General features: G+C 47.2%; 3 protein-coding genes across 3 annotated transcripts; 2 read left to right on the top strand and 1 right to left on the bottom strand.

Moving 5' to 3' along the window:
- Nucleotides 1–8,602: 8,602 nt before the first annotated feature.
- PtA15_15A318 (uncharacterized protein) lies at nt 8,603–9,813 on the top strand (the record flags this gene model as incomplete). Its single annotated transcript, XM_053163512.1, has 2 exons — nt 8,603–9,596; nt 9,680–9,813. 2 exons carry the CDS (start codon nt 8,603–8,605, stop codon nt 9,811–9,813), a joined length of 1,128 nt encoding a protein of 375 aa, XP_053027480.1.
- A 1,001-nt stretch (nt 9,814–10,814) lies between these two features.
- PtA15_15A317 (uncharacterized protein) lies at nt 10,815–12,342 on the bottom strand (the record flags this gene model as incomplete). Its single annotated transcript, XM_053163511.1, has 2 exons — nt 10,815–12,224; nt 12,319–12,342. The coding sequence occupies 2 exons, from the start codon at nt 12,340–12,342 to the stop codon at nt 10,815–10,817; spliced, it is 1,434 nt and encodes a 477-aa protein (XP_053027479.1).
- Nucleotides 12,343–14,701: 2,359 nt separating this feature from the next.
- Nucleotides 14,702–15,511, top strand: PtA15_15A316 (uncharacterized protein; the record flags this gene model as incomplete). The annotated part of the gene is made up of 1 exon (XM_053163510.1): nt 14,702–15,511. One exon carries the CDS (start codon nt 14,702–14,704, stop codon nt 15,509–15,511), a length of 810 nt encoding a protein of 269 aa, XP_053027478.1.
- Between the last annotated feature and the right edge of the window lie 135 nt (nt 15,512–15,646).

Below are 15,646 nucleotides of genomic sequence, written 5' to 3'. Positions count from 1 at the left end.
TTTGCCTGCCCGGCACAAGAATGCCTCTTCGGGTTTCAGGAACCCCTCTTGATGGCCGCCGATGTAAGCGGTCATGAAGTGGAGAAGGGAGTATGTACTCCATTTGATGGCCAGTTTCCTTGGCAGGCATGTACAAGCGTCGAGAATTCTGTCCGGTGGGAAGGAATCATCCTCGGCAAGCGTGCATGTGCAGGTGGTTGCTGGGGAGCAACCTCCCCCGGGCCCGGCGAGCCAAGACACCTTCTGTTGTCCGGCCAGCCAATACACTTCCCTGCCGTCCGCCAAAAGCAGCCTTTCTCGGCTAGCTGGTACGGACTTCTCCATAGTGAAATCCCTCCTGGTGGGCAGGTGCTCACCGAAGAACACACATCCCAGTGTTGATGAGGTGTACCCGCTGGCCAAGCCGCGAATTCAGAAGGTGCAAGAACCCAATATGCTCTACAACGTGGTTAAGTTTTTTTACGCTGTTGTGGTCCTGGTGGATGATCAACCGTTGCTGATTGCATGTATCATCGCAACTGCCTCTCTTTTCGGAATTAAAGAAGTTTTATTCAATTCCTCCCAGGTCTGGGTTAGGTCTGGTCAGACATGGTCAAGCCCCCCGATTGGCCGCTGGGCCGCATCCCAGGGTCCTAACACTGATTGGAATTGGATAGGGCTGGCGCGGGCCGGGCCTAGTCATCAGATATGTTCCGGGCCGGCGGGGCCCGCCGGCCCCCAAGCTCCGGTGCCCCAATCTCCGGGGGCCGCCCAGGCCAGGCGGCCCGTTAAACAAGTCATCATCCATTCATACCATTCCATTGGGCCAGCAAAACAGACCGGCGTATACCCATGGCGCCATTGGGCTCCCCCCCTCAACAGCCGCCGACGAAAAGGACGCAAGAGTACGCCCCCGACGAGCAGATCCTGTTCAACGAGTTTGCCGTCGATTTGACGCTACTGGAGTGTAAGATTTGGGAGAATTGTTCAACACCTGAAAGATGGATTTGAAAATTATAATTCTGAGTGACAAGGTCAGGAAAACGACTCAACTATTTCGACAACACACCTGAAAGATGGATTTGAAAATTATAATTCTGAGTGACAAGCTCAGGAAAACGACTCGACTATTTCGACAACACACCTGCGACAACGAAAGCGCAGATGGGTGATTTGGATAAATGAGACAATGGAGTTGGAAGGACGCGCAAAGACAATTAGTCTTTTTCTTCACGATTATTGTTTTGAGCGCGTAAAGATTTTTATTTGATGAAATGAAATGAAAAACAAAAGATAAATGATTTAGAAAAGATTGCGAACCTGAACCGACTCATCCGAGTCGGTAATCCCCTCTGCATCTGCCTCAGCCTCTGAATTGGAGCCATCGGAGGCTGGTTCCCCATCTAAACAGGTCTCCCGGTTTTGCCAACCTTTGTATGAGGCGAAACGAAGGGGCTCTGTTGTATGTACATATTTTGTCTGAGGCATCTGAGGGGGAGCCGGGGCGAGGACCACAGACACTGCCCACCCTCATCCATGCCGCGGGCCTGCCGGAGCCAAGCCGACTGGATGGCGGCTCATGGGCCCTTTGATCGCCCGCACCTGGACGGGGAGCCCATCGGGCGTCCTAGCCGCTCCGGCGACCCCAGGACGCAGTGGCGGCTGCCCATAACCAGTGGCGCCATCTGGACCCCTGCGTCAGCCAGGCGACCCGCATGGACGCCCCCGTGACAGCCGGCGGTGACGCCTCCCCTACCGGTGCGTCACGCTGGCATCTCACCGGGGCGGCCATCTGGCGCCCAGGTTGGTGGCATCTCAGTGGCGCCCGAGGGGCGCCACCTATGCCCACAGTCCCGGTGGCGCCCCCTAGCATGACAGAGTGGCGCCTGTACGGCCCTGGGTCCCTGTTACGCCACCGTGGCGCATGGAGTGCTGGGACGCCAGCTGGACGCATCGGCTTTGCCCGATCTGCCCCGCTGTGTACATTGAATTTGCACAATGTGGAACCATTTTGAAGGGATTGATGAACACTTATCAATGACCAAATCAACTTGCTCATATAAGGCCAGCCGAGTCTGTGATGTTTTTAGTGACAGAGACCCTGTAGTTTCAGAAGCCCAGGTTTTTTACAGGAGGCTCCTGCCTGCCACCTGAAGGATGGACTGAAGTTCAAAATCAGGAAAGTACAGGACTTTGAAAAATTCTGCCCAACAGCTGCTTGTACCGGGTAATCTGGCTTGATTTTATGCCTAAAACCATTTTGAAGTTGATTAGTTTGCTTTGGGCCTGATGGTCATACATAAAAAAAACATTTCATACTGATTTGAACCGTATAACTCTTTGCATTGGACACTTTGATTCCGTGGTCCAGCTCGAGGGAAGGATAAATATTTTTCCAAATGGCAAAGGGTATTATTGTACCATTTATGTGAAGCAGAACCTTCAACTCTTCTTGACTGGCAGCGTGTAGCGGACTAACAAAGGTGGTCAAGCACCTGCTTCCCTCTGACTGGCAACTTCCAGCTTACTTGTCCAGGAGTCCGAATGTGCTCTTGAGGGACTTCCATCATGTTATGGTTGCAAGTTTAGATGATCGCTCAAACTGAAATGAAACATGACAACCGGGCTCAGTCTTTCTGGATGAAACATTAGAAAACCTCGAGGGTGCTCTGGCAGCAAGAGGCTATCTTTGATAAGGAGAGCTGAGAGGGCTTCAAAACCTGACAGATCCCCATATTCTTTGCTATCCCCACATTCTTTGCTATCCCCACATTCTTTGCTATCCCCACATTCCTTGCTAAGCCCACATTCCTTGCTATCCGCCAGAAAAACATTAATACAAAAACAAAGACATATTCTATTTAACCGGGTAACTACAAGCAATCTTTCATCAGACATTCCTTTTTGCACGTCACTAGGAGGAAGGTGTATGAACAATGATAAAAAACCGCATTTATCTTGTCTCCAATGCCATACACCTCATCTTCCTATCACTCTCTTTTCATCAGATAGCGGTCCCGGCCCGCTCTGCTCCTATGTTTAATCAAGGTGCAAAAACCGTATCAAAATTGACGAATCTCCCGCAGCCCAGCCCTTCTCCCTTCTCAGAAGCCAAGGGAATTGATGCAACGCTACACAGGACTCCTAATCCCAACTTCAGGCCAGCCACGGATGATTTGTAAATGAAATTACCTGCACCTGCAGAACATATGCCATCTCAACCAACCACATCCTCCAAGCTGACTGCGGGGCAAAAACCTCCCAAGACACCCATCCAATCAGATAGGTCTCAACCTCAGCCTCTACCAAAGCCAGAGCGGGACATCAAGCAGAAGGCCCCATTGGCGGATAATCTTAATATCCCCCTTCCGCATCCAGATGAGCGATATGGGACTAAAGCACCTCCTACTTCTTTGTATGAAGGTTCAACTGCTTTCAGCAAGCCATCCCGAACAAAAAATCGCGTACTTCGGACTCAAGAGACTTCACCATCCAGTTTCAACGCAGCTGTGGCCTCCCATAGGAAAAACAGAAACCCTCTGCCACACTCATTGGCAAATAATCACAAAGTTCCTCTTCCGCATCCAGCTGCGGAAGGTGGCAATGGAGCATCCAAGACTTCTATTGCTGAGCCAAAAGATTCCATTTTCTTTCGGACTCCAGAAAATCTGCCAGTTGGTTCCCGTGCAACTTCGCCCTTCCTTCAGAAAAATGCAAAGCCAGCCCAGCGAACGATTCCAAGTGGTCACCCTCTGCCGCCAGTTCCCCCTGAAGCTACTGTTATGGAACACACTAGAACACCGTCACAATATGATTTTCCAAGTTCGTCGCTTCTGAAATCTTTCAAGCCAACAGAACAGAGGTCTCATCAAGAAGTTCACAATGGCTTAACACCGTCTCCACTGTTGGCATCTATGGGAAGGAAAAAAGGGGAAATAAAGAAGCCTGTTCTATCACCAACAAGCATGACTATTGAAGAGCTATTCAGTAACACAATTAGCAAGCCCAAGAAACCAGATCCCAAAAAAGCAGTTTTAAAAGAATTGTACCCTCCGGTACTCCCACCAGCCAAATCAACTAACTTTGGGAGCCCAAAACCTTAGAATTAGTTTCCAGGATCATTATAAAACACTCATGCCTTTCCCTACAAACTTTAGGATGCATTCATATTCTGACCACATGTTCACTTTCAAATCCTATAATTCCTCAGGCAATTTTTAGCATTACACACCTCCAGGACAAATTGTCTTCAGATTCACTGTTTATTTGATGGTTTCAGTCCATGTACATATCTATCTTTTTTCAAGATGAACCTGGAAGATTCAAGTTTCACAGAAACTGGATCAAAGCTGTTACAACAAGTTACAACCAATCAACCAAACTGGACCTCTTTCATCAATTAGCCAGTTTCAACCTGGATCATATTCCCTTTTTCTGCTTCAACAATCAGTTAAATTACCTACTGTTACCATTTCACTTCTTTCTGCTACATTATTATACCCCCGTTTGGCTGCCGCGTTATACATCATAAATGGTTGAATTTATGACGCCGCGACCCAAAGTTTGCCCCCCGTTGCCACCAAAACTTTGAAACCCCCGGGGGTCGCGCGTCATAAATTTGACAATTTATGACGTACAACGCGGCAGCCAAACAGGGCCTCAAATTCTTGAAAGAAACTTAAATGATACACAGACACTTATGCTTCTCACTTTTTCTTTGTTCATGTGCATATGTCAAGAGGCATGGACCATTTCATGACAATTAAATACCATTTTTTCCTTCCAAAACTGATATACCAAACAATTTGCCAAAAATTCAACCAGATATTTAGTTAGGACATATGTTCTGTTGCAGGGAACATAGCAGAAAAAAAATGCTACAGAAATCTTTTCAAAAAAGCAGATAGGTTGTTTGGACTGGTTTGTGTTCATGACATTATTGATGAATTTATTTTCAGAAAGGGGATTGGGTGCTTATGCCCTGTTTGGACACCCAGTCCCTGTTATATGTCATAAATGGGTAAATTTACAATGCACAAACCCTACATTGGTGGAGTTTATTCATCAAATGGAAGCCCATTTATGAATATTGCTGATGGATAAAAATGCATCCAAACTGGGCCTTAATGTTAAACTGTGTTTTTCAGAGACCAGTGTTCATATGAACTCTTTGAAAATTGAGGCATCATTTGTGAGACAATTGCAGATAGAGTATACTTGTTCCAAAATCAATGAATCAAATTTGATAAGTATGGCAAACAGGAGGCCCTGCAGACATTTGATTTTCTACAAGGGGTTATCAGTGAACTAATCAACATGCAGAAGTTGCAAAACATTGGACAAAATCACGATTACGTAAATTAAAATCACATCAAGGTTCTGGCACAGATTGCATCTGAGAAGATGGTAGTTAGACACAAGGTTTTGGGGAAGAGAAAACTGACACAAGATGTGGCTAGTAAGAATAGCAACAAACCTAATAGTGATAGTGAATGTGAGCTGCAAGGAACTTGCACTCCTGCCATTATTGGATGACTTCCCGTCATCATTTAGAGAGCTCTAGATGCCCCTCTAAATCCTAAATTAACACACCTATCAAAAACTCAACCAGTGCACATGAAAGTAATGAACTGTAGGGCTAGGAAAACATTTCCCTTTTTGTCAAAAATTAAGAATTTGGGTGTGTAAATTGAGATCTGGGAGGCTCCCAGACTCGACGGGAAGTCCTCCATTTAACTTCCTGAATCCTAATTATGATACTTTGATTCCTTTTTTTTTACAAACAAATATAGTACATCAAGCGCGTCTGGGCACATGCCCCAGTCCCGCGTGGCCGAGCGCCACCGGGGGTTTGGGGGGTGCCCAGGGGGCTTGATCGGGGAGGTTGGGCGGGCCGCGGATCTTGGCACATGCCCAAGTCTTGCCTGGCCGGCCCCAAGCTCTGGGCCGATGAGATCACCGGCAGCCGTGCCGGCAACTACACCTCAACCACCCACCACACCCACTCAACAACAACACAAGAACAAAAAATCTTTCCAGGTGAGTAAATTTCTACTACTTAGTGACTGCTGAGTCCATTTTTCTGATTGAGGGTTTTTTTCTTGTTGACCACTTTTTTGTAGATGTCCACCTCCGAGGAACTGGAGCTCAAGGCAAATCAAGAAAAGGCCAAGGCGCTCGTCGAGGATCTGCGGGATGTGAACAAGAAGATTGCTCAACAGGAAGTAATCAAAAAGGCCAAAGCCAAGATCGATGATAAACGAACCTACGAAAACGATCGACTTGCCCATAAAGAACGAAAACCGAATGCAATGATTAAACCCGAGGTCCGCGAACTCATACGCAAGAATGTTATTGGAAGCAGTATGAAGGTGGTTGATGCTGAGAAAACCTTCAAAGTATCGCGACGTCAAATTCAGCGTATCAAAGCTGAAGATCCAAACCTTGTCAAGACGCAAAAAAAACGCCCCAGCAAGTTCACCGACGAGATGAAGACTGAGATCCTCATGCAGCTTGATCAGCGATCCTCGACTACACTTCCAGAGCTTGCTAAGTTCCTCAAGGACGAGTTCGACGTCAAAATATCGACTCAGGCAATCAGCAACCTGATCCATGATATGGACATATCATGGAAACAGGCTACCAACATACCGGCGTCGTGGAATCAGCCCTACCTTACTCAGCAACGGGCTAATTTTGTGAATCGCCGTGGGCTTGATCTTGGGCGGAAGGTCGTGTACGTCGATGAGGCTGGATTCGATCTTCACTCGGGTCGATCTCACGGATATGCTCCCTCCGGTAGGTGTTTTCTCTTCCTTTCTTTTTTGGTTTCTTGCTGACTTTTGCGTTGAATCAAGGCCAACCTGCTGTCTTGAGTCTTGTACCCAAGGCGAAGCAGGTGACCTTGATAGGTGCCCTGTCGGAGGAGGGTTTCGTCTATCACGAACTCCTCAACGCGGACAACACCAAGGCTAAGGGGGTAGGTGCGGATCAGTTCTGCCTCTTCCTTGGGAGCCTTGGTGCTAGGCTTCCTCCCGATTCTATAATCATCATCGATAATGCTCCGATCCACCGAGGCGAGCGCTTTGACGAGGTCCGACAATCGCTCAGCACCTCGAAATCGATTCAGATCGAATTCCTTCCGAAATACTCCCCGTTCCTCAATCCAATCGAGTACAGCTTTCACTCGATTAAAACCTATGTCCGATCAAAAGAGCCGCCCAATCAAACAGCTTTAGTTACCGAGATCAAGAACGCAATCAACGAAGCAATTACCCCGGAAAAGTCAACCCATTTTTTTTCTCATTGTCGGCGTCTTTACCGCCCATGTTCTGAATACCAGGAAATCACTGGGCCCATCTTGGCTGCCCCTTCCTAAAATTAGGTATTCTAATGCTTATTACTATTATTATTATGTATTACACATCGATAAATAAATAAAAATAAAAATAAAGATAAAAAATGTATCTAAATAGTAGTAATATACATCTATGTGATATAGCTAGCAATGAATAACCCTAACATGCAAATCTGGAAAGTGATGACAGTGAGGAAGGGGTGCGATGACCCCTTCACCATGGAATGGTGAGCTTTAGTGTGCGTGGCACCCTCGTTTGGCCTCGGCCAAGCGGGGCTTTGTGCCGAACCCCGCCAACTTGGCCATGTGCCAAGCGGGGGTTTCGGGTGTGCCACGCGCGCTTTGGGCTCGGCCAAGCGGGCTTGGGCTTTTCACCCCCGAACTTGTGCATGTGCCCAGACGGGCTTGATGCACTATACATAACCTCAGATCAACCAGACTGTTATTATCCTTCCTAATAGCAATCTACATACTTTTTTTATCTCAAGTACAGCTCTCTCAGACTCAAGTATGGACCTAGGATGGTGGAATTTACTTTCCCTTCACTTGTTGCGACCATCCCGAAGAGCAAAGTATGGGGACTTAACATCTCTATACATGTCTGTTTCTGCTTCTGATTTGCGCCTGCCTAGAGGTTTTTGACCTCCTTTTTTACCCAAGCTGGTGAGTCGAACATTAACAAGGCAATTCTCATTTACTCCGACGGTTGCCGCGTAGCATCGACGACAGGGTTCGCATACCTCTCCCCGACCAATCCAGCGTGCACTGCCTGCTTCTTGTTGAAGCTTGTTTGTTTTGTTTAAGCGGCTCTACCTCGCCGGGGTGCTCGTACACTGCTAACCGTTTCAAGATTTCTCACCTGGATGTCTCTGTGACATGTATCAGTGTCTGTTTCGAGGCCTGGTGTTTTCGTTGGCAGTGGGCTCCGGGCAGAACGGTGTGTGATCACTTCATGGGGGTCGAGTATGTAATTTCGAAACAGGAGCGATGTATGCGGTAACCACGAAGGGGCTCTTTAAGAGATCGTATCACCGGGCGGCCTGTGTTCACCCCGCCCATCACGCTTTGCTATAATCACCTCATCATACCAACCCATCAACGTTAAAAAACCCAAAAATAAATATTTATTTAAATATTTACCCCAAGTCATTCCTTTCCGTACACCTTCCTTTTGGCGCTTCGTCAAGAAAACACGTTCATTTTCCTTATACTTGCTACCGCTAGAAACCAGAATAACAAGCGACATCCAACCGCGCTCCTCGTGTCATGAAGCATTACTTTAGCCTCTTTTTGTTAGTTTCCTGGCATCATGTCTTGGCCCCGGTTCGTTCTGCACCTACGCCACTCTCTACGACTTCGATGGGTGCGATAAAAGCCGGAGAGCAGATGCACAATGGCCTGAGGTTCTCAGTCCCACATGGATTGGCCAGCCCGCTTCGTCGCCGAGCACTATCATCTAATACCGTGCGGGCCGGGGAACGCATGCAGGCCTTCTCTGCAGCGCCCGACATCAGGGTTTCTGCAGAACAAATGCGATCTTCGGCGTCATACTCCAGTTCGACGGTTCCCTCCCGCGGAGGAGGCAATCCGGCCAACTTCGTCAATTACGACCAAAGAACATCCCCAGGCACAGGAATGGCCTTTCGACAATATCCCAATCAACTGCCCCCTGCTGTCCAACAATCATTTACAAAGGTCAAGAGCGGCCAACCGGCCCGCAACACCATGTCGCCTGAGCTCATTACTCAACAAATCAGGGTGGCCGTTGGGAACAACCCGGGTCACTCGACTGCTACCCCCACAGGCACAGGAGCGTTCATCCCAAGACATCACCAAACGGAGCTTCCAGATGGCACGCGACAACCAAGCACCGGCAGTGGAGGACGGTTGTCTTCTTCAACTTGGGTACCTGGTAAATTAACACTGCCGGAGAAGGCGGCCGAACAGGCAAAGATCAATCATGCATTGCTGGAGATCAAAGCGCCACAAGCACTCGGGGCACAACAACAATTCTCGACGGGAAACCTCATGCGTTCGACGGGTCCGGCAGACCGAAGATGGTCCGGAGGCACTTTGTCGCGTTCGTTCGATGACTCCGCCGCTATCAACCGCCAGATTGCGCCGTCTGAGGAGCGTCTGGGTGCGCGCACTACAAACAATTACAAAGCCGTGAGACAGCCCATCGGGAAATCCGTTAATCCTCCTCGGACAAAAAGCCTCGCCGGTCCCGTATGGACCCAACTCGACAACTTGCAGAGCCGTGAGCAGCTTTATTAAACCAGAAACAAAAATTGATTACAGACATCAATGCTGATTTTTCCTGCACGCTTTAAACTCCACCAGCTGTGGACAGGAACGAGATGATTTCCGCGGTGTTCAATGACCGGTGGCTTGGACAGGCTGGACCAGAGAGGACTGTTTCTGCGCCGACCAGAAGACTCGATTCCAGAGGAGTAAGCGGCGTGACGGGTCATTGATCCTCCCTCGAGCGACTGCGGCTTGTGCCATTACCGTTCTTATAGTTTCCTCGTCTTTTGTTCTATTGCAAGTGTCGCTACTGTTTTCGTGACTACTGGGGTTTTCTTGGGAGCTTGGACTATTTTCAATTTCCCTTTTCAGGTCAACACTGTTTGACAGATTCCGTCTCCACTCGTTCTAAATCGTTCAAGATCAAAACAAAACTAGCTTGCATCAGAAGTTATCAAAATAAAAGTCGCTTGCATCATAAATGTGTTTTCTCAGTCGCCTGCATCATGATGTGTTTTCTCTGGATTCATGGTCATTGTGTGAGCCATCGCAGGCAATGTTCAACTCCAAATTCGAAGTTCAAAAGTGAGCAGAAATCCAATCAAAACTACGGTAATTATGGCTATGGCACAGGCCCAATGCCTTGGATTACACCCGCTCTCGAGAGCATACACAGCCAGCAGGCAATAAATGAGACAACACACTAGATAAGCAGTCAAGCACAGAAGTAAACACAGCCAGAGAGGAAGAGAGAGAGAGAGAAGAGCAGACAGCCAGAAAAGAGATTGGGTGTCTGTATGATACATATACAGTGAGCTACGCCGAGCAATTTTCGGGGCTACTAAAAAAGAGGCGGAAAGTGGGAGGAAGAGAGAGGGCGAAGAGAAAGGACAAATGTACCTAGAAGTTACACAATACCATACAACTAAGACAAAGTTACATCCGGTCCGAGCAACTCTCCCAAAGAAGAGATGACAGAGAAAAATTACAGATAGCAGAGAGAGAGACTGATGTGGATATGATATGCGCCTATGGCTGGGAATAAATATGGGGTAAGGGCAGACGAGACGGTGCACGACTGATGATGATGATGGCAACACAAGAAGAACGTGAAGCCGGGCAAAAAGAAGAAAGCTTAGATATCCGGATAGATATGATCACAGGATCTCAACACACACGGCCGGGGATCGAGGGAGCGGGTAATGAGTAGTGGTAGTGACACTGAAAAGGACTAAGCTCTGGCGCCGACGGACTTTTTCTTCTTTTGAGGCCTGGATAGAGTCAAGAGCGAGGAGGAAGATTCGGAGCGATCGACGGCCCGTTTGGCGGACTGGGCCGATTTCTTTTGGACCGAGTCGCGCCGTTTGGGGAGGTTGTTAGAGTCACGGCGATGAGGGTTATCAGGAGTGGGTAAGACGAGCTGGGAGGGGTGGTCCCACACAGCATCGGTGTCGGCCATCGTTGTCGATGGACGGTTGAGATGCGAGGTAAAGAGATAGTCGACCGGCTCGTGTGTCGAATGACTGGCTGTGGATTCATTGATCGTCGTAGAGGGTATCAGGGCTTTCCGGACCCAGGTAGAGACGAAGAGGATCCGCTTCATCTTTCGATTGTAGAAGAAGTAGTGCGAGCTCCACAGCAGTCCGCCGGCAGATTCTTCTTCGTAGCTCGACTCGCCCGAGCTTGATAACGGGGAGAGAAGTGGGGTCTGGAGATCTGAGTGCGCCTTGAAGGATTGGTGGAGCTCGGAGTTCGGCCGAGTCGGTTTTTGGGATGGTTTTGAGAATTGAGTGGGATGGGTGGCCTGGTTAGGCAGTGGGGAGGAGGGGGTGCTGATGGTCTGGGTGGGTAGGTTGGATGTCCCGAAGGCCAGACGGACGGGATGGGTGGTAGGTTGGCTGTAGGTTGGATGGTCGATACCTTCGATTTCCCACATGGTTTCCTCGGCAAGATCAGTCGAGTAGGAGTGTTGAAGGAGGTCGTGTCTAGGTGAGCCATAGATCGAGGAGGCAACACTCTCGACGTCTTCCTCGTCGTCGGAGACTACGGCATGCGGGTCGCTATCGGCGTCTGGACAGTACGAATAGATCTCGCAGTGAGAGAGGTCAATGACAGGGTCAAGCACTTGGCGGATCAGAGGGTGGATGGCGGTGAGTGAAGAGTTGTTGGGTGGTTGGGAGTCCTCGGGGGAGCTGAAGTTCTTCTTTGGGATATATTCAGGAGAGGTCGAGAGTGCGCCGAGGGTTGAGGCGAAGTTGGCGCCTGATCGGTCGCGCTCGAGCGCCTCTGAGAGCTTAGTGAGGACGGCTTGAGGGGATTCAGCCTGGAAGTCTTCGACCTTGACCCGACTGAAGTTGTGGTCGGGGTAGGCAGCGTTGAGGGTGGCGATGAGCAGCCAGAAAGTCTTTCGACAGTCCTTTCGATCGAGTCTTCCGAATGCGGATTCGAGCGCATTGGATGACGAGAGAGCTTCTGGGGATGAGGATGAGGTTGAGATCTCGAGATCAGAGGCGAACTCTTGGTCTAGGGATTTCATCAGTTTGCGTTCGCTGGCGACCGACTTGCAGGAGTAAGCCTCAAGCCTTGTCATCGTTCGAACTGAATGGGAGGAGTCTGAGAGCATTGAGGCCAGCAGCCCGAGCTGGGGTGTGCATAAATACATCAAGGGGGAGTTAGCCAGGTATCACGGGCGCGGGCAGAAAGGTAGACAGATAGTTTGGAGAAGTGTAACTGACCTCGGGGATTTCGAGATATTTCATTGAGAGCACTCCAGCGGGTGAGTTTGGTCAGGATGAAGTCAGCTCGGCGACGTGGGTGGTGGGCTGGTTGGTTTGGATGGAAAGGTAAGTAGAAGTTGGAGTTGTTGATGGTGGGAAGTGGGTGATGGGCAGTGGTGGTGATATGGATGGATGTTGCTGTGCAGAGTATATATACATACATAAGTAAATACATACATTCATGCATGACATTCACATAAAGCCATGCCCTTTGACACCTTTTCCGGTTTTGTCGAGGGAATAAAACAGATTTAGACAGTTTTCGTATGGGTTTAGCTTTGCTGCTTAGCCAACTTGGCTCCGAACAAAGGAGTCATGGTGGTTGTTCAAACTATGTAACTTCAAAGGCTTAGGGTGTTCAAAGTTGACTTGCATAAAATCATAACACCATAAAATCATAAAATTCTGAGGTGAAAAAAATATGTACACCCAAACACTCAAATTAGAGCAACATTTCTAAAATGGTACATATAAAATCATAATTTGAAAGTTTTATGATTTTATGATTTTATGTAATGAAAATTTTATGATTTCAACTTTGAACACCCTTGCTGTTGGTCCATTCATGACATGCCTTGACATGCTCCTGCAATTCTTCCTGTCTGGAGTGGAGGGGAGAGAGCCACCCCAGCAATTAGCAAATACCCAAGTGCAAGCTTGCAATCAAATATGTACATACATACACAGGCACTATGTCCCCTCACCATCTTGCCTGCCCAGCAAATATGCAAGCAAAACAACAAAGGCAAAAAAAAGTGATCAAGCAAGCAAGAATTGAATGTCTATACATATTATCAAATGCATCCCCTTTCAGACTGCTCTGTGTAGGAACCAGTCACAAGAGCACTTGTGTCAGTCAATTAACATGGCACTTTATATACCAATCACAGTGAAGGAATATATCTAACAGACATGGCTTCCCTAAACATCTGACAGTACAGAAATCCCCTCCATGATGCTTGTAGGAGTTCCCTTCATGAGGAAATATGGAGGAGAGGGGTCTTCCGCAGAGTCTGGTTGGGGGACTGAGTTATCAAAATTCATGTTGCAAGTTGGGTGGCATTCCAACTCTATTTACATTAACGCCCAAGACATTGTCACAATGGCATGTTTTGTCACCATAAATTCAAAATATTGAATTAGCTTTATGCAACTTACAAAATTGATGTCATGAGGCATTTATGGTATTCAAAATTGCATATGTCACTATTTACATAAAATCATAAAACCAATTTTGGCTGGGAGATGTCAGCGTGCATAAAACTGAAAGTGACATCTCCCAGCCAAAATTGCAGTTTACGATTTTATGCAAAAAAATCTTTTGCAATTTTGAATACCATAATTGTCAAGTATGTAACATAAGATATGTTTCAGAAAACAATTCTGACAACCAAAATATTTAAAAAAAAAAAGTGCAAAATACATAACACAATTGCGTATGTAGTGTCAGGTTGTGGCTCTGCTACTCTTAACTTTATCATACCTGCTGGTGTCACTCATTCATGACCTGTCATTTACAGGTCTTACCCTCAATTAGGTAACTTCATGTGACATGTACAGTGGTTAGTACACTTGACATGGCATTGGATATAAGAGACATGGCACAGCCCGCAAGTGGGTGACGTAATTCAAATTTTGTCACTTTGTTTTGTGGGTGCGCAGTCACTGCAGAAGTGACAAAATTTGAATTTTGTCACCCGCTTGCGGGCCGTGTGGGTTCAGCTCCCATAGGACACATAACATTTCATGGAGTTTCAGCTGGGACCAGAAACCCTGTTTTTTTTTTTCTTTCTTTTCTTTTGAGGGGGGGGGGACTCTGATTCTAGAGGCCTTGATAAAACAGTCTGAACTTTATCTTTATCTTTGCAGTGTCATCTGTACATGACATGGGGCACCCTGCATGATGGCCATCTAGGCTCCCTGACTCACAAACACCTAACCCAACTCATTGATTGATATCAATCAAGTGCTCTACATAGTCATCAATTCAAGTATTCACAAGCAAATTTGGATTTCTATGAAGCTTTTCATCTTCATTTTGGTTGAGTTCAATTAGATTTTTGGAAACATTACATATCAAAGCAAAACAAGCAAACCAACAAACTGACTTTGGATTTAACCTTTCATTTGAACTTTTGCTCATGTGTAGTCTTCTGTTATCCTGGTAGCTACGGCCTTTGTTTCCCCACCGCTTCGTCTAGAAAATCACCCTGGTTTTCGACTATTGGAAGTTCGACAGGTTGTGCCAGCTCCAGAGCCAGGCCCTCGCCTGATCGAAAGTAGCCCGCCTACCAGGGATAGAAGCAGTTGTTGTTTTTCAGGTGCAAGAGCATTGGCGTGGATGCGCCGGCGATTAGGTGGCTGCCTTGATCCCCCAATGTCCAATGCTCATCCATCGGCTACGTCCGAAGCAGCCAGCGAAGAATTTGGAGATCAATCAGTTGCATCCGAAGCCATCAACGAGCAACCTGCTTCTGATCCCTTTCGACCAACAATCACCATACAGATGGGCGGGTATTTATTGACCTACATAGGACCCATCTTTCCTGATCCATCCCACAATGTCTTACAGCCTCAAGAGTTGGAAGCCAGGATATTGGCTTTCAACAAGAATACCATCATTTTGGGATATATGCCTTATAACAAGCAATTAAAAATCAAAAGCACTGAGCAGGTTGTAGTCTCATTGGACCAAGCTCTACACTTGCTAGTCACCACAGAAGCCAGCCAGCATGGTGAAAGTGATGCACTTGCCGATTCTCATCATGCCGGAGGTGGCCTTGAAAGAGCTAACAGCAAATCAAAGGACCTTCAGCATCAACAAAATCAAGCTTACAGTTGTGAGGATATGCATCTCAAAACCAACAACAATCACAAAGACAGCTCAACTTCCAATCCAACCAATAAAGAGATATTGGATGTGATTGTAGGCAATAAAGATAAGGATGCATGTGGAATCTGTTTGGGAAAATTTAAGTCACCTACACAAGATGCTGAGAATCAGTGGTCCTTCTCCAAAGCTGCAATGATTAGGCAATGCAAGCATTACTTCCACCCTGAATGTATTAAAAAGTGGCTGGTAGAATACAGAAATGATGGATGTCCAAATTGCCGTGTTACTCTAACTGTTGAGGCTCAAAATTCCCCATAGAGGCTCTAGAAACTATGGCTTCCTCCCAGCATAACAGTTGAAATTTGGATTGTCTAGAATCATCAAACATATTCAAATGTTTTCTATATATTGTTTTCAAATCATTCATCATTTCCTCTTGAATTTTTGGCCTCT

The sequence above is a fragment of the Puccinia triticina genome, chromosome 15A (assembly GCF_026914185.1).
Source record: "Puccinia triticina chromosome 15A, complete sequence".
Classification (NCBI taxonomy): Eukaryota; Fungi; Basidiomycota; class Pucciniomycetes; order Pucciniales; family Pucciniaceae; genus Puccinia; species Puccinia triticina.
This window is presented reverse-complemented; position numbering and strand designations above follow the sequence as displayed.